At 44.9% G+C, this 18553-nt stretch overlaps 1 protein-coding gene and 5 non-coding genes across 6 annotated transcripts; 2 read left to right on the top strand and 4 right to left on the bottom strand.

The window, feature by feature from the left end:
- Positions 1–2318: 2318 nt before the first annotated feature.
- TRNAN-GUU (transfer RNA asparagine (anticodon GUU)) lies at positions 2319–2392 on the bottom strand. Its single transcript has one exon. It is a non-coding gene; the product is annotated as a tRNA-Asn (tRNA).
- Positions 2393–7784: 5392 nt separating this feature from the next.
- Positions 7785–7856, bottom strand: TRNAD-GUC (transfer RNA aspartic acid (anticodon GUC)). Its single transcript has one exon. It is a non-coding gene; the product is annotated as a tRNA-Asp (tRNA).
- Positions 7857–8751: 895 nt separating this feature from the next.
- On the bottom strand, positions 8752–8823 carry TRNAG-UCC (transfer RNA glycine (anticodon UCC)). The gene has a single exon. It is a non-coding gene; the product is annotated as a tRNA-Gly (tRNA).
- Positions 8824–9486: 663 nt separating this feature from the next.
- Positions 9487–9569, top strand: TRNAL-CAG (transfer RNA leucine (anticodon CAG)). The gene has a single exon. It is a non-coding gene; the product is annotated as a tRNA-Leu (tRNA).
- Positions 9570–15221: 5652 nt separating this feature from the next.
- On the bottom strand, positions 15222–17576 carry HSPA6 (heat shock protein family A (Hsp70) member 6). The gene has a single exon (XM_052636550.1). The coding sequence runs from the start codon at positions 17458–17460 to the stop codon at positions 15529–15531; it is 1932 nt and encodes a 643-aa protein (XP_052492510.1). The 5' UTR covers positions 17461–17576; the 3' UTR covers positions 15222–15528.
- A 555-nt stretch (positions 17577–18131) lies between these two features.
- TRNAG-GCC (transfer RNA glycine (anticodon GCC)) lies at positions 18132–18202 on the top strand. Its single transcript has one exon. It is a non-coding gene; the product is annotated as a tRNA-Gly (tRNA).
- The last annotated feature ends 351 nt before the right edge of the window (positions 18203–18553 follow it).

Raw genomic sequence — 18553 nt, forward strand, 5'->3', positions numbered from 1 at the left:
GGGCAAAGGGGAGCTTTTATAAGTAGTCTGGGATAGGAGGATGGATGGGAATTAGAGGTAGTTTTACAGCATGGGGCAGGTAAGAAAAGGTAGAGCTAGGAAAGAAGTAGGTCAACTATGAGCTTTATGCCAAGCCAACAATTCAGGTTTGGTATAAGAATATTAGAAGTATAGGGATATTAGATTTGGACATGAGACAAGGACATTTGGAAACGTTAAACATTCAACTCACATCTACTTAGTACTTAAGTGCCAATTAAAAAAAAATTTTTCTTCTTATGTTTGGCTGAGGCTGGCCCTAATTGCAGGCATGGGGGTTTAGCTGCCCTGGGGCTTGTGGGATCTTAGTTTCCAAGGCAGGGATCAAACCCATATCCCCTGAATTGGAAGGCAAATTCTTAACCACTGGACCACCAAGGATGTCCCCAAGCTAGAGTTTAGCTGATGAAGATATCAAGATGAACAACCCAGGATCACTCCCTGGAGCAATTTTCATTCTAGTAAGAAAAATAAAAAGCATAAATAGAGGATGAAGAAAGGGCTGCTGAAAAGAAGCTTAATATTTGGTGTTGTGGTAATGGATGACTAAGAGTTCGCCAGGCAAAAAGGAGAGGTGCTGAAGGCTCATGGACAATGATTCAAAAGCCGGGCGGGGCGGGGCGGGGGGCGGTGGCGGGTGTCAAGAAAGTGGTTTGGTTCTGTTGCAGTCTAAAGGCTCATGTGCAATGATTCAAAAGCCGAGAAGAGGGTCAAGTAAGTGGTTTGGTTCTGTTGCAGTCTAAAGGCTCATGTGCAATGATTCAAAAGCCGAGAAGAGGGTCAAGTAAGTGGTTTGGTTCTGTTGCAGTCTAAAGAGTCAGTGAAGGACAGAAAAGCGTTCAGGGGCCAGATCTTGAAAGGCACTTCTTCCAAGCTAAGGAGATTGTCATTTACCCTGCAAGTCATTGAAGGATTTTAAGCAGAACAGAACTTTTCTAAAGAAAGCCTCTCTGGCTTTCTAGAGGCTGGAAAGAAGAGGACAGTTGAAGACAGGAGACTGCTTAGGCAGCAAGGTGGTTATTGCAGTAACTCAGGGGGCAAGTGATCAGAAAGTAAATATCAGCAGGCAGAAGAGGAAGATGCCTATTCAAATATTTAGAAGGTAGATTCTCCAAAAATTGTTAACCAGCAGGACGTAGCATGACTGAGGGCCCAGGGTCAGGAAACACAGTTTCACAAGTTAAGAATACCAGTATAACAGGCAAGACAGGCAGACGTAGGGTAAAAGAATCCAGTTTTGGATTATGAATGCTTACTTACTTTGGTTGGTAAATATTTTTAAAGCATCAGTCTCATGATGCAATTTTAGTAGAACCTTACTCAAGCAAGTAAAAATTGCTTTACTGGTTGCAGCCCTGATCTCACACACCCTTTGTTTAGAAACTGCTAGCAAAATACACAGTGAACCGAAAGAGATGAGATTTGTGGTTGCCAAGGGGGAGGAGGGAAGGGAGAGGGGAGGACTGAGAGTTTGGGGTTGGTAATGGAAACAATTACACTGAGAATGGATAAACAACAAAGTCCTGTACAGCACAGGAAACTATATCCAATTTCTTGGGATTAACTTAGAATTATGTGTATAACTGAGTCACTTTGCTATACAGAAAAATGCCATACAGTGCCACAAAGCGCCACGACACTGCTATACAGTGTTATGCCAAAGAGATTGGCACAACACTGCAAATCAACTATTGTTGCTGAGTCGCTAGGTCGTGTCCGACTCCTTTGTGACACCATGCGGTGTAGCCAGCCAGACTCCTCTGTCCATGGGATTTCCCAGGCAAGAATACTGCAGTGAGTTGTCATTTCCTTCTCCAAGGGATCTTCCTGACCCAGGGATCCAGCCTGCTTCTCCTGCACTGGCAGGCGGATGCTTTACCGCTGAGCCACAGGGGAGCCCAAATCAACTATGGAAGTGAAAGTGAAAGTCGCTCGGTCGTGGCAAACTCTTTGCGACCAGGCGGACTTTACAGTTGGCGGAATTCTCCAGGCCAGAATACTGGAGTGGGTAACCTTTCCCGCCTCCACGGGATCTTCCCAACCCAGGGATCAAACCAAGGTCTCCCTCAATGCAGGCGGATTCTTTACCAGCTGAGCCGCAAGGGAAAATCCCAAATCAACTATACTTCAATTTCTAAAACAAACAAAAAAACAGTAGTAGGTTGGATGCAGGTTGGATGCAGGTTGGGTGGAAATTTGCAGACTTTCACAATATTAATGCAATTGGTTTCCGGTGAGAAACTGACAGGTCTGCCTCAAGGGTCAAAATTGCTACACTCCGTCCCTGGGTGGGCTCGAACCACCGACCTTTCGGTTAACAGCCGAACGCGCTAACCGATTGCGCCACAGAGACAGACGGTAGAAGCGAGCCTTTCCAAATCGGGTCACTGAAAAATAAACTCGAAGTGTTCTGTGTCTCCAATATGGTTGAGACCGGCGTAGGAACTGGTGGAGACCTCCCCCTCCAGGAAGTAAGTAGCCCAGAGAGAAGTGGGTCCTTTTCCCGCACTAGCACCTGCTTAGATCTGAGACAGGACTCAGTTTCTATCCGGAAGATGCTAAGAAAACGTGAGCAGCCAAAGGTGAATGAACCGGACTCTTCGTCGTTCGGTCGCTCAGTCGTGTCCCACTCTTTGCGACCTCATGGACTGCAGCACGCCAGGCCTCCCTGTCCATCACCAACTCCCAGAGCTTGCTCAGACTCATGGCCATTGAGTCGGTGATGCCATCCAACCATCTCATCCTCTGTCGTCCCCTTCTCCTCCTGCCTTCAGTCTTTCCCAGAATCAGGGTCTTCTCAAATGAGTCAGCTCTTCGCATCAGGTGGCCGAAGTATTGGAGCTTCAGCTTCAGCATCAGTCCTTTCAATGAATATTCAGGGTTGATTTTTCTTTAGGATGGACTGGTTGGATCTCCTTGCAGTCCTAAGGACTCTCGAGAGTCTTCTCCAGCACCACAGTCCGAAGGCATCAGTTCTTTGGCCCTCGGTCTTTTTTATTGTCCAGCTCTCACATCGGTACATGACTACTGGAAAAACCGTAACTTTGACTATACGGACCACTGTTGGCAAAGTAATGTCTGTGCTTTTTAATACACTGTCTGGGTTTGTCACAGCTTTTCTTCTAAGGAGCAAGCGTCTTTTAATTTCATGCCTGCTGTCACCGTTCACAGTGATTTGGCGGTGAAAGTCTGTCACTGTTTTCATTGTTTCTCCATCTATTTCTCCATGAAGCGATGGGACTGGATGCCATGATCTTTAATGTTGAGTTTAAAACCAGCTTTTTCACTCTTCTCTTTCACCCTCTTCAAGAGGCTCTTTAGTTCTTCCTCTCTTTCTGCCATAAAGGTGATGTCATCTGTATATCTGAGATTATTGATATTTCTTCCGGCAGTCTTGATTCCAGCTTGTGCTTCCTCCAGTCTGGAGTTTGAAATGACAAACTCGGCATATAAGCCAAATAAGCAGGGTGACAATATACAGCCTTAACTACACCTTTCCCAATTTTGAAACAGTCTGTTGTACCATGTCCAGTTCTAACTGTTGCTTCTTGACCTGCGTATAGGTTTTGCAGGAGGCAGGTCAGGTGGTCTGGTAGTCCCATCTCTTTAAGAATTTTCTACAGTTTGTTGTGATCCACACAGATGGGTTTCTTGGGGGGAATCCAAAACGAATGCTGTGGGTTCAGGAGTTCATTTGGTTTTGCTCAGAGAAGTACATCACCATACTTTTTTTGCCGATTTAGGCAGTTTATGCGTTCATGCGTGAGTGTTAACTTATAATAACATTATTACTGTGAAAATTTTAAATACTGCATCACATGTCCAATCATGTCTGGAATAATGTTATATCTAAGTAAAGGAGCATAGTGAAACAAAACTAATCTTCAATTCCAGCTGTTTAGAAGGATTTCTACTACCTTATTAGGCTCCCAGACAGACCATCGAGTTTATAAATGCCTGTAATTTAAGGACTTTCACTCTGACATAATCCAGATTCAAATATTCACGGGCCGTTATCCAACAAAATCAACCTAGGGATTCTGGCCAGTGCTGGGCCTGGTAAAGTTTGGAGAGAAGCTCCTCTCTTTGTTCTTGAGCCATTAAAAAACCCCAGACTTCCTGAGCTGCATCTTCTCTGCCACAGGCATACCCAACCAGGTTACAACACCAGTTCTTCGCAGAACCCAGGCACTCATAAGAAGCAATTTTCTCTGTTGTCCAAGTCCCAGGGCACCTCTGAAACCAACACATAGAATCTCCATCTTCCTTCTGCACCACCATCCTTGTAATAATGGGTTCCAGACTAGGTGCATGTCCAACTTTTCACTGATTTCCAGTGAAATGAGATTACACACTATATATATGTGTGTGTGTGTGTGTGCGTGTGTGTGTGTGTGTATCTCAGATAAGCTTGCCAAATGACCTCCAAGCCAACATTGTTTTTTCACACTTTAAATTTTTGTTTTTAAATGTCCCTTCTTTTATAACATTAAGATGAGGATAGATGAGAGTTGATGTGGCTGTGATTGTTTTATCAATTTCCTAACTTAGCAAAACAAAAACTTAGCAACCCTATGCTGGTCACCAACATTTGGGGGAAATTTTTACTTCTCTATGAAGTCCTAGTTTGGGAATCACTACTTTCATCTTGGCCACAAAAAGTAAAAATAACTTCCAAGTTTATTCTATATACATATACATTTCCTGTACTTCACTTTGCATGTACACATGATAATCCAAAAGAAGGTGGGAAAAGAATAAAAGAAAAATTGAGGCAAAAAGAAAGTACAAAATGGGATAGTGAAATAAATCCGAAATATATCAGTAATCACAACCAATATAACTGGAGAAAACGTGCCAGTTAAAAACAAAAGTGGATTTTTAAAATATATTTTATTCTTATTTTGTTTAGAAGAATGATGTTAAACAGAAAGACTGAATGTAAAAGAATTGTTACTCTTGTGAGGCCCTTGGACTGCAAGGAGATCCAACCAGTCCATCCTAAAAGAAATCAGTCCTGAATATTCATTGGAACGACTGATGCTGAAGCTGAAACACCAGTACTTTGGCCACCTCATGTGAAGAACTGACTCATTTGAAAAGACTCTGATGCTGGGAAAGATTGAAGGCAGGGGGAGAAGGGGACAACAGAGGATGAGCTGGTTGGATGGCATCACCGACTCAATGGACATGAGTTGGTGATGGACAGGGAGGCCTGGAATGCTGCAGTCCATGGGGTCACAAAGAATCAGACCCAACTGAGCAACTGAACTGAACTGAACTGATGTCAGAAACATTACAAGGAAAAAAAAGTTTGTAGTTTGTATGTATTAATAGCTATATAGTGGACAAACTAAAGTTTAAGAAATAAATCATCACTAGAAGAGGATGGTCACTATATGCTAATAAAAGATTAAACACATGATAAACACATAATAACTCTAAACACATATGTATCTATTAAAATAGTATTAAAATATAAAAGCAAGAATTATTAGACCAAGAGGGAAATTAACAAATCTATCACCATGGTGGGAGAATTCAACATACTTCTCTCAGTATTTGATAGATCAAATAGTTCAGTTCAGTCGCTCAGTCGTGTCCGACTCTGTGACCCCTTGAATCACAGCACACCAGGCCTCCCTGTCCATCACACACTTCCGGAGTCTACCCAAACCCAGGTCCATCGAGTCAGTGATGCCATCCACCCATCTCATCCTCGGTCGTCCCCTTCTTCTCCTGCCCCCAATCCCTCCCAGCATCAGGGTCTTTTCCAACGGGTCAACTCTTCACGTGAGGTGGCCAAAGTATTGGAGTTTCAGCTTCAACATCAGTCCTTCCAATGAACACCTAGGACTGATCTCCTTTAGGATGGACTGGTTGGATCTCCTTGCAGTCCAAAGGACTCTCAAGAGTCTTCTCCAACACCATAGTTCAAAACCATCAATTCTTTGGCGCTCAGCTTTCTTCATCGTCCAACTCTCACATCCATACATGACTACTGGAAAAACCATAGCCTTGACTAGACGGACCTTTGTTAGCAAAGTAATGTCTCTACTTTTCAATATGCTATCTAGGTTGGCCATAACTTTCCTTCCAAGGAGTAAGTGTCTTTTAATTTCATGGCTGCAATCACCATCTGCAGTGATTTTGGAGTCCCTAAAAATAAAGTCTGACACTGTTTCCACTGTTTCCCCATCTATTTCCCATGAAATGATGGAACCAGACGCCATGATCTTAGTTTTCTGAATGTTGAGCTTTAGGCCAAAATTTCACTCTCCTCCTTCACTTTCATCAAGAGGCTTTTTAGTTCCTCTTCACTTTCTGCCATAAGGGTGGTGTCATCTGCATATCTGAGGTGATTGATATTTCTCCCTGCAATCTTGATTCCAGCTTGTGCTTCTTCCAGCCCAGCATTTCTCATGATGTACACTGCATATAAGTTAAATGAGCAGGGTGACAATATACAGCCTTGACATACTCCTTTTCCTATTTGGAACCAGTCTGTTGTTCCACGTCCAGTTCAAACTGTTGCTTCCTGACCTGCATACAGGTTTCTCAAGAGACAGGTCAGATGGTCTGGTGTTCCCATCTCTTTCAGGATTTTCCACCGTTTATTGTGGTCCACACAGTCAAAGGCTTTGGCATAGTCAATAAAGCAGAAATAGATGTTTTTCTGGAACTCTCTTGCTTTTTCCATGATCCAGCGGATGTTGGCAATTTGATATCTGGTTCCTCTGCCTTTTCTAAAACCAGCTGGAACATCTGGAAGTTCACGGTTCATGTATTGCTGAAGCCTGGCTTGGAGAATTTGGAGCATTACTTTACTAGCTTGTGAGATAAGTGCAATTGTGTGGTAGTTCGAGCATTCTTTGGCATTGCCTTTCTTTGGGACTGGAATGAAAACTGACCTCTTCCAGTCCTGTGCCCACTACTGAGTTTTCCAAATTTGCTGGCATATTGAGTGTAGCACCTTCACAGCATCATCTTTCAGGATTTGAAATAGCTCCACTGGAATTCCATCACCTCCACTAGCTTTGTTCATAGTGATGCTTTCTTAGGCCCAGTGACTCATTTCTTTGTAAACCAGTTTAGACATAAGATCTTGGTTTATTCTTCATCATCCCTTGTAGAGAAGAGGTTTGTTTCATAAATTGCATTCTTTCCTGTAGTATGGCAGTGCAAAGAGTGTGGGCTTGAGAATGTAGGTCGGCCCCTACTGAAAAGCATATGAAGGAAGGGAGCAAATGAGAGCTTAGTGAATCGTCGAGGCAGGAGAAAATAAGAAGGAAAAAAGGTGGAAATCTGGAGTACAAGGTTTAAGGCAGAGCCTGAATGCTGGGATGGGATTCAAGTATGCCGCAGGAAAACAACAGGGATGGCCCACTTAGCTGCAGAGCAGGTGGAAACTTGATTGCAGGATTAATGATTCGATGCATTTAACGCAGAACCGGGGGTCAAAATAACCGCAGCACCTACTGCTCTTGACCAGGATCCAAGAAATTTGCATGCAAGAGAAGTACTCTTGGAAAGTGCCTTAAGTTGTTTGCTGCTGCTGCTGCTGCTGCTAAGTCGCTTCAGTCGTGTCCGACTCTTTGTGACCTCATGGACTGCAGCCTGCAAGGCCCCTCCGTCCATGGGATTTTCCAGGCAAGAGTACTGGAGTGGGGTGCCATTGCCTTCTCCGAAAGTTGTTCAGTCTTTGTTTTGGCAGTGGGAGGACAAAATAAAACCAGTTCTTTCGCCTCCCCGTCGGGGAATCGAACCCCGGTCTCCCGCGTGACAGGCGGGGATACTCACCACTATACTAACGAGGAAAGCGACAGCTACTTATGTAAAATTGTTCGTTAGGAAGATACTTCTAAACTGCCATAGTCATTCCTTGAAAAATGGCTGTCATTTTACTGTATCTAGTCTGTCACGTTGCAATTGAAACATAATAGGAGCTCCACGTGTAATTTAAACTTTCTAATAGCCACTCTAATAGCCACCTTAAAAAGTAAGAAACAGGTGATATTTTTAATAATGTGATTTAACCCAAAATTCCGAAATAAGAACTAGATTTTTTTTACGTAATTTTCAAGCTGGTAAGCATTTTTACATTTACAGATACCACATTTCAACTCAGACGTTAAATTTTCATTGGAAAAAAATGACTAATATTTAGATTTCATGACATTCACAACTGAAATTCAAGTGGATTCATAACGTACCAAGTCGTTCGTAAAGTACTTTAACGTTCTGCAATAGGTAAATGGAGTATCTGTTTAACTTTTTACATCAATTTACTTCAATTAATTAATGTGTTAATTACAATTAACTAGACTTGGACATGCAGTTCCTCAGACACATTCGCCAGTTTCAAGTGCCCAACAGCTTGTAGCTACCGTATCAGTCTCGAAGGTATAAAACCATGGCCCCTTTCTGAAGCTCAGTTTCAGACAGGACATCCGGAAGATCCCAAAGATTTCTCAAGAGCTGAAAGTTTGAAATGGAAGGCAGGAGGGAAGGTAAGAGAGAAAAGAAACGCTTCAGATTCGAATCCCTCCAAAATGTAGCTGGGCAGAGAATGAGGTCGAGGGAGAAAGTGAGGTATGGCTGCAGCTCTAGTTTCAGTTCTGAGTTTCGCTCAGGCTTTAAACTGCAAAAACCGTCGCACGCTCTGCTTCTCTCTTCATTTAGTTAGCGTGAGAGAGGGAAAAGAAAAACGCCTGCGTTGGCCGGGAATCGAACCCGGGTCAACTGCTTGGAAGGCAGCTATGCTCACCACTATACCACCAACGCTTGCTTAATAAGCTTCTTGAATTACATGTATAAGAGTAATAGAGGCTATGACTCCGCAAATGTTTTTCAGTACTGTTTTGTGTCTGAAACCCCAAAATACACAGAGCCTTTTCTAGGCAAGGATGGACCCCGTCCTTACTCTTCTTAGTCGGCCCCGCCAACGAAGGACGAGGGCCTGAAACCCAGAGATCACCAGGGGCCCGGAGCTGGAAGGACGGAACAGCGGGAAGCCAGGAGGGAAAGCCAATGCCTCGCTCGGCAGAGCATTTTCTTACCCATGCCCCCGCCTTCTGTCATCCGAACTCCCCGCTCCGCCGCTTGGCGCCGCCCCAGGACTAGATCCACAGGGTGTTGCACTCGGTAAGGGCGATTTGAAGCGAAGGGACCAAGGGCGAGCAGCCAACAAACGAGTCCGCTCTGGTGTGGCTATGTCTCCCAAGAGAAGGAGCGAGAGGAACGTTCGAAGGGGCACTGGAGAAATGGATCTTTGCAGTTTAGGATGGTGATGACGTAGGAAATAAGAGTCAGAAACAGTTTTATTTTCCCTATTTTGCGAAGAAGTCCAGGGAGGAGTTGTAGCTTTATTTAAAATGAGAAACTAACATCATGCTACAGCACTTTTTGACAGTCTTAGAAGGAAATAAGAAAGCCGGTTTTCCGTGTGTCAGGATGGCCGAGCGGTCTAAGGCGCTGCGTTCAGGTCGCAGTCTCCCCTGGAGGCGTGGGTTCGAATCCCACTTCTGACAACACCAAGTTATTTTCTTCGGGCTTTTCTTATTTATTTCCAATCAACAAGTAGGATTGAATTCGTGGAGAAACGACTATTGATTAATCAACCCTTTATTTTTTAATCAAAGCTTTTTTTTATCAACACTTGTTAATGCTCCCTATCTACATAGGAAGTGTGCTTCGCTTTGAATATAAAACTGAATCTATTTAGATCTATGTATGTGTTGTGTGTTAGTCGCTCAGTCGTGTCTGCCTCTTTGTGATCCCATAGACTGTAGTCCACCAGGCTCCTGTGTCCATGAAATTTTCCAGGCGAGAATACTGGAATGGGTTGCCAATTCCTTCTCCAATTTAGATCTATCCCTAGTTACAATTTTTTTTTTCTTTCCTTTAGACTCCAGTTCCTCAGTGCTTATTCACCTCATGGAGAAAAGCCCTCAGTCCAGATCTTAATTTGCAATTGACCCGAGTCTTTTTGTGCTCAAGACTGCAGCGTCAAGCTTTGGTGAGACTGATTCCCCACCATCTTGCCAAACTGCTCCCACCACCAGTTTTTATTCAGTAGGCTTGCGGTACCACCAAAAAACAGGGAAAGAAATCAACATACTAAACCCAGGGAAAAGTAATAGAGAGGGAAAATAAACTCATGGCGTTATTTCAAGAACTTTTTCTTCAAGACCTAAAAAAGCCACTTTCTCATTTGAGAGGAACTGGTTATAGAAAAATGTTGTCCTTTGCAGAAGAGAGAAGAACTGTCAATCCGAAAAGGCTGAATGTGTGAGGTTCATAAGCATGAAGATGGAAGGATCTTTAGGTTGGTTAGTGAAAGCTTACATTCTTTCTTATTTACTAGACTATAACCTTGGGAAATGTATTTGACTTTTCTGAGCCTTAGTTTGCTTGTTGTAAAATGGAGACAGAATTGTTGTGAGGATTGAGTGAGATGACCTAGGAGCTTATTAGAAACAAAAATCTCAAGCTGTACCTCTGATTTACTGAATCCACATTTTATAAGATTCTCAAATGATTCTCACGCATATTAAAGTTTGAAAGCACTGGTCTATCTGATTTAGATCTTTTAACGTGGAATATCCTTTCCCTTTCGAACTTTTACTCTATCTCATTTGAGCACTTACGGTATACCAGTGGCTGCTTAAAACAGAGGGTAAAAAGTTAAATTAGATACTGTATCTAAACTAAAGAAGATAAGAGTGTGTCCATAAGAGAGACACGGAAAAAATAACAAAGCCGAACCTTAACCAAATGATCAAGATTAAGATCACCAGAGTTTAGTCACATTGGTATCACATACCTCCTGATATAATGCAATAAGATGGGCACTTCACCCTGTGATATACTACCCCCAAACCCCCACTCTAATCATGAGAAGTCTGACAAACCCAAATTGGGGGACAATCTGATTCCCTGGTAGCTCAGCTGGTAAAGAATCCACCTGCAACCCAGGAGACCTGGGTTGGATCCCTGGGTTGGGAAGATCCCCTGGAGAAGGGAAAAGCTACCCACTCCAGTATTCTGGCCTGGAGAATTTCACGGACTGTATAGTCCATGGGGTTGCAAAGAGCCGGACACGACTGAGCAACTTTCACTTTCCTTCTGCCAAATACCTAACCAGTACTCATCAAAATGTGAAAAATTTTTTGACACTGCTTTATTTCTTTATTTATTCATTCATTCATTTTTGGCCATACTGAGACTGCATTGCTGCATGTGGGCTTTCTGTAGTTGCAGAGAGTGGCAGACTATTCTCTAGTTGGGCTTCTCACTGCAGAGCAGAGGATCTATGTGCTCCAGCTTCAACAGTTGCAGCACAGGGACTCATTAGCTGTTTGTGGCTCAAGAGCCCTAGAGCGTGCAGGCGTCAGTAGTTGTGGCACGTGGGCTCAGTAGTTGCAGAGCTTGGGCTTAATTGCTCCAAGGCTCCATGTAAGACCTTTACATTTAGAGAAGGTGGATGAAGGATATACAGCGACTTTCTATAGTATCTTTACAACTCTCTGTCCATCTAAAACTATTGCAAAATAAAAAGGTCTTAACCACAACAACAACAACAAAAAAACAGTGGTTACCTGTTAGGAATAGTAGCAGTTGGGAGTGGGGCAAGGAACTGCTATTATTCTTGTTCTGCTCTCACCACCACCACGAGGCTTGTGGGATCTTAACTCCCCCTACCACGGACAGAAACCCAGCCAAGGCAGTGGAAGTATAGAGTCCTAACCACTGGACCACCAGGGAGTTTCCAAAACTGCTGGTTTTTCATTGGAAGGGCTGTAGGAAGTTTTGATTTTTTAATAATGGAATGTATTTTGTTTCAATATTTTGGGAAACAAATTAATATTTTAATCACAATAGTTGTGATTACAGGAATCAAACTAAGACTATATATACACAATACAAAGACACTTAAATACCATGCTGTCCTCCAACCCAGGGATCAAACTGCATCTCCTGCATTGCAGGGGGATTCTTTAACTCTGAGCCACCAGGGAAGCACATTAACAGGAAACAATCCCCAAAGTATCTAAAGCATCAGCAATAGTCATTCAGAAGCAGGTGAAGTGGTTCCGTTCAGTTCAGTCGCTCAGTCGTGTCCGGCTCTTTGCGACCCCATGAATCGCAGCACGCCAGGCCTCCCTGTCCATCACTAGCTCCCAGAGTTCACCCAAACTCATGTCCATCGAGTCGGTGATGCCATCCAACCATCTCATCCTCTGTCGTCCCCTTCAGCATCAGGGGCTTTTCCAATGAGTCAACTCTTTGCATGGCCAAAGTATTAGAGTTTTTGAACATCAGTCCTTCCAATGAACACCCAGGACTGATTTCCTTTAAGATGAACTGGTTGCATCTCCTTGCAGTCCAAGGGACTCTCAAGAGTCTTCTCCAACACCACAGTTCAAAAGCATCAATTCTTCGGCTCTCAGCTTTCTTCACCATCCAACTCTCACATCCATACATGACCACTGGAAAAACCATAGCCTTGACTAGACGGATCTTTGTTAGCAAAGTAACGTCTCTGCTTTTCAATTTGCTATCTAGGTTGGTCAAAACTTTCCTTCCAAGGAGTAAGCGTCTTTTAATTTCATGGCTGCAGTCACCATCTGCAGTGATTTTGGAGCCCCAAAAAATAAAGTCTGACACAGTTTCCCCTGTTTCCCCATCTATTTCCCATGAAGTGATGGGACCAGATGCCATGATCTTCGTTTTCTGAATGTTGAGCTTTAAGTCAACTTTTTCACTCTCCTCCTTCACTTTCATCAAGAGGCTTTTTAGTTCCTCTTCACTTTCTGCCTAAAGGGTGGTGTCATCTGCATATCTGAGGTTATTGAGATCTCTCCCTGCAATCTTGATTCCAGCTTGTGCTTCTTCCAGCCCAGTGTTTCTCATGATGTACTCTGCATATGAGTTAAATAAGCAAGGTAACAATATACAGCCTTGATGTACTCCTTTTCCTATTTGGAACCAGTCTGTTGTTCCATGTCCAGTTCTAACTGTTGCTTCCTGACCTGCATACAGGTTTCTCAAGAGGCAGGTCAGGTGGTCTGGTATTCTCATCTCTTTCAGAATTTTCCACAGTTTATTGTGATCCACACAGTCAAAGGCTTTGGCATAGTCAATAAACCAGAAATAGATGTTTTTCTGGAACTCTCTTGCTTTTTCCATGATCCAGCAGGTGTTGGCAGTTTAATCTATGGTTCCTCTGCCTTTTCTAAAACCAGCTTGAACGTCTGGAAATTTACAGTTCACATATCGCTGAAGGCTGGCTTGGAGAATTTTGAGCATTACTTTACTAGCGTGTGAGATGAGTGCAATTGTGCAGTAGTTTGAGCATTCTTTGGGATTGCCTTTCTTTGGCAATGAAGTGGTTAGTTTTGTTTAAATCTCTCTGTAGAAAAATAGATACCATCCAAATGAGATGGGAAGTGTTTTCACAACTAAGCATGATGAAATTCTCCTTCTTATAACCTGTGTCTGTTTAGAGAGAGAGATTGTTGAAATGTGAGGAAACTATCCAAACCTTGCAGGTGCCATCATTCTGCTTGAGAAGTTGCAAACAGATTGTGGTGGTCAATGTTGGAAGCTGGAAAGACATTCAGGAAAGGGGGAGTATAATACAGAATATGTGTGTGATATCATCTCTTTTTTGCAAGTTCTTTCAGTGTGAAGCCAAGTCACAAAAGACTTGGGCCAGGTGCAGGAAAAAGCAGTTAAAAATGAGAGCTGACAACCAGACTACAGGTGGGTGGTTACTGCAGTCTCCTCTCAACCTGCAGGAGATAACCCTCAGCTAAATATAATGTAGCATTCCGCTAACCAAGGCCACTTTCATTTCTGAGATAAAAATGAGTCTTTGGGCTGACTGGGAACTAACTTACACAAACTCACCCTTCTCTTATGTCATTTAACTGGTAGTAAAGTTGAGCCTGTGAATATTCCCCAGGTTCAGTCACTTGCTATAAAAAGCACTTAATGAATAATATTCACTTAATGAATAATGCAAAGATACAATAAAATATACTTTTTCTCTCAGGGCTCAGCATCCAACTGTGTTCTAAAGGAATAATATGTACAATTTCACAACATCTGAGGGAAAATCTTTTTTTCTTTTTTTAATGGTCTGTTTGTGAGGTAAGAGTGCGCAGAATGCAGAAGTAGGCAGGACATAGTTCTTAATTCCAACTCTCCCCACTACCCACGTTCCCCGACTTCATAGATATGGATACTGAGTAAATTGTTCAACCTCTTTTAACCTCTGGATCCTCACTTTCTAAAGAGATAATACACTGTTGTGTTGCTGTGATGATTCAATTCGATTGTACACAGTCAACAATCCATTAGTAATGATTGGTAATAGTGAATATTTGTTGCTCAATACTAGATGCCTAGCCTAACATTCTTCTTCACTTCTCACATACTTAATTGTACCCTCATAGCAAATCTGAGACACTATTTGATCATCATCCCCATTAAATAGAAGGGAAACTGAAGCTCAGAGCTTGCCTTGCAGAGCAGATAAAGTAACACCCGTCCGGTTCCAGCACAGCCGTTTTACTACACAGTTGCCACTGTCGTCATCGCTGTCACCCTGGGGCCCATCAGCACAAAGCACGTGGGAGCATGCAATTTCTTTCACACAGATGAGATCAATAATAACTTTCATTACACCACTAGACTTACTCTCTTAATTTAACAAATACCATTCCCCAGAATCCAGGACTTGGGGTTTGTTCGCTAAAAGAACAATAAGGTCACATTATGAGAGGCAAATAATTAGCATATAAACTTTGTGTCCGTGTTATTAGGACACATAGACTGGCAAACTAAACTAAGCTCCCAATACAGAATTGTTACTTTAGGGTCTTGCCAAAACTTGTTTCTCTTCATACTCTGCTTTTCCAACTCCACCTCCCTCCCTCTTTCAACACAATATCACAATTCTCTCTCCTCACACTTCAATACTATTTCAGTGTGCCTTCCTCAAACTCTTCCTCTTGCTTTCCCTTATAGAAATTATGCACACAGCCTCATGAATTTTCTTCCCATCCCTCCTTCAAAACCCACCCCAACATTTCTGCTTCTGAAAGCCCTGCCCCTTCGTCTACTTAATTGCACAGAAAGAAAACTAAGAAATTCTAAAAGTTTATTTAGCTGTATTATTTCATATAACAAATCCATACATGCAAGTAACAAAATACATTAAATGTAGGTAAAAGCAATATTTAAGTGCCATACAAATGTTCATAATGATTACTTCTGCTTGTCTGATGTAGGAGAAGATTTTTTTATAAGTCAAATGACAAATACCTCAGTAATAAAACAACTGACAAAAAAAAAGTCTCTGTTGAGGGTAAGATTTTCCTCCACTCCCACCCCTGAAGTTAGGCAGGATCACAGTAGAAAGTCTAGAAAGTCCACAAACCCAGCCCTTACAGTCTTAGCTGACCCGTCCAGAGGGGCCATTTAATCGACCTCCTCAATGACAGGGCCAGTACTAGGGGCTCCATGTCGGGCTTGAGCTCCACAACTGTTGCCCATAGGGACACCAGGCCCCCCATAGAGCCTGGAGAAGATGGGGCAACAGATCTGCTCCAGCTCCCTCTTTTGATGCTCATATTCCTCTTTCTCTGCTAACTGGTTGTGCTCCAGCCAAGCAAGGACTTCCTGACACTTGTCTTGTACTTTGCACCTGTCCTCTTCAGGAATCTTATCTCTAAGCCTCTCCTCTTGCAAGGAGCTCTTCACATGGAAGACATAGGCCTCCAGAGAGTTTTTGGCAGCCACCCTGTCTCTCTGGGCCTCATCCTCAGCCTTGTACTGCTCAGCCTCACGAACCATCCTCTCCACCTCCTCCTGGCTCAGCCGGCCCTTGTCATTGGTGATGGTGATCTTGTTAGCTTTGCCTGTGCTCCTGTCAGTGGCTGTCACACTCAGGATGCCATTGGCGTCAATGTCGAAGGTCACGTCGATCTGGGGGACTCCACGTGGGGCAGGAGGGATGCCACTGAGCTCAAAGCGCCCTAGCAGGTTGTTGTCCCTGGTCATGGCCCTCTCACCCTCATACACCTGTATCAGGACCCCAGGCTGGTTGTCTGAATAGGTGGTGAAAGTCTGGGTCTGCTTGGTTGGGATAGTGGCATTCCTCTGGATCAGTGTAGTCATCACCCCACCAGCTGTCTCCAGCCCCAGGGACAGGGGAGCCACATCCAGCAGCAAGAGATCTTGCACCTTCTCACACGTGTCCCCCATCAACACTGCTGCCTGCACGGCAGCCCCATAAGCCACAGCTTCATCCGGGTTGATGCTTTTGTTCAGCTCCCTGCCATTGAAGAAGTCCTGCAGGAGATTCTGTACCTTGGGGATTCGGGTAGAGCCACCCACCAGGACAACGTCATGGATCTGGGCCTTGCCCAGCTTGGCATCCCTCAAGGCCTTCTCCACCGGCTCCAGGGTACTGCGGAAGAGGTCCGAGCACAGTTCTTCAAAGCGGGCTCGAGTGATAGAAGTGTAGAAGTCCACACCCTCAAACAGGGAATCGATCTCCAGAGTGGCCTGGGTACTGGACGACAGGGTGCGCTTGGCGCGCTCACAGGCTGTGCGGAGCCTGCGCAGGGCCCGCTTGTTCCTGCTCAAATCCTTCCCGTGCTTCCGCCGGAACTCCTCCATGAAGTGCTTCACCAGCCGGTTGTCAAAGTCCTCTCCACCCAGGTGAGTGTCTCCAGCCGTGGCCTTCACCTCAAAGACACCAGCGTCGATGGTGAGGACCGACACGTCGAAGGTGCCGCCACCCAGGTCGAAAATGAGCACGTTGCGCTCTCCGGCGCCCAGCCGGTCCAGGCCGTAGGCGATGGCAGCTGCCGTGGGCTCGTTGATGATCCTCAGGACGTTGAGCCCCGCAATGGCACCCGCGTCCTTAGTGGCCTGACGCTGCGAGTCGTTGAAGTAGGCGGGCACCGTGATTACAGCGTGCTTCACGGGCTGGCCCAGGTAAGCCTCCGCCGTCTCCTTCATCTTGCTCAGCACCATGGACGAGATCTCCTCTGGGTAGAACGCCTTGTCCTCCCCGCGGTAGGACACGCGCACCTTGGGCTTGCCGCCCTCGCTCACCACCTGGAAGGGCCAGTGCTTCATGTCCGACTGCACAGTGGGGTCTGCGAATCTGCGCCCGATCAGTCGCTTGACGTCGAACACGGTGTTGTGCGGGTTCAGGGCCGCCTGGCTCTTGGCCGCGTCGCCCACCAGCCGTTCGGTGTCTGAGAAGGCCACGTAGCTGGGGGTGGTGCGGTTGCCCTGGTCGTTGGCAAGGATCTCCACCCGGCCGTGCTGGAACACGCCCACGCACGAGTACGTGGTGCCCAGGTCGATGCCTATGGCCAGCTCGCGCGCGGCGGACATGGTTGTGGTTATCTCCCGCTCCCGGCGACGAGTGCGATACAGAGTCGGATGCACGAACCTGCGGAAGTTGGTGCTGCTCAGCCGTGGAGGTGCGCTGCGCGGCGCCGCTCTCCTGCCTGCTCAGCTCGGATCTGCTCGGCTCCGGCTCCACGAGCTTTTTATCCAGTTGCGGGAGACCCGCCTCCTGCCCCTGCCGCCGCCGGCGCGAAACTTCCAGTGCCTTCGCGGCGAGCCCAGAGCCACCCAGCCCGCCCGCTCCGGCTGACTCAGCCCAGGAGGCGCTGCGCTGACTCTGGGAGAAGGTTCGAGCGGATCCGGCCGTGCAGGGAGCGGCGGCCCCACCAGCGTCTGACTCAGAGTTTCAGAGAAAGTTCCAGCTTCTCCCGGCTTGTTCTAAGGGCGAGCGGTTGGGGCAGAAGAGTGGTAAGGTGAAAACTTGTTCTCCCTCTGGTTGGTTGAAGAGGGCGGTTTTGAGTCCAGCGGCTCGAGAAAAACCGAAAGCATTAGAGCCATGGCTTCAAGGACAGAGGTTTAAAGTTTTATTTTAGTCTTGAAACATGAAGGCAGTGTTTTCAAAATTGTGACTAAAAGGTCAGATTTCTGTTATGGGGTGGGACTTAGGGTCGAGATGATGATAAGAGAGAGTGTTGCGACGGTGCTTCACGGAAGTAGCATTGGTGGTTCAGTGGTAGAATTCTCGCCTGCCACGCGGGAGGCCCGGGTTCGATTCCCGGCCAATGCAATCTCCGTTTTTCTTTCAGGGTACCCTCATTGTAACATTTTTTTTTTTCTGTTTTTTTCTTTAATTCAACTTCTAAAGTGGATCTTCATTTAAAAAAAAAAAATTCTATTTGAGTGTACTTGTTTTAAAATGTTTCTGTTGCTGTACAGCAAAGTGAATCACTTATACATGTACATATATCCATTCTTTGTTTAGATTCTTTTTCCATAAAGGTTGTTATAGAGTAACTATACATCCTCAAAAAGAAGGAACCTATTTTAAAACCCAAGAGGGAGAGAAGCTGTCAGCTCTAAATTCATTCTCTCTCAGTGTTTAGCTGGCCAGGCCTGTGTGTCAAAGTCAGGGTATTTT

The sequence above is a fragment of the Budorcas taxicolor genome, chromosome 3 (assembly GCF_023091745.1).
Source record: "Budorcas taxicolor isolate Tak-1 chromosome 3, Takin1.1, whole genome shotgun sequence".
NCBI classification, from domain to species: Eukaryota; Metazoa; Chordata; class Mammalia; order Artiodactyla; family Bovidae; genus Budorcas; species Budorcas taxicolor.

Coding starts and splice junctions, on each gene's coding strand:
- HSPA6 (XM_052636550.1), bottom strand. CDS start 17,460: ATGTCCGCCGCGCGCGAGCTGGCCATAGGCATCGACCTGGGCACCACG.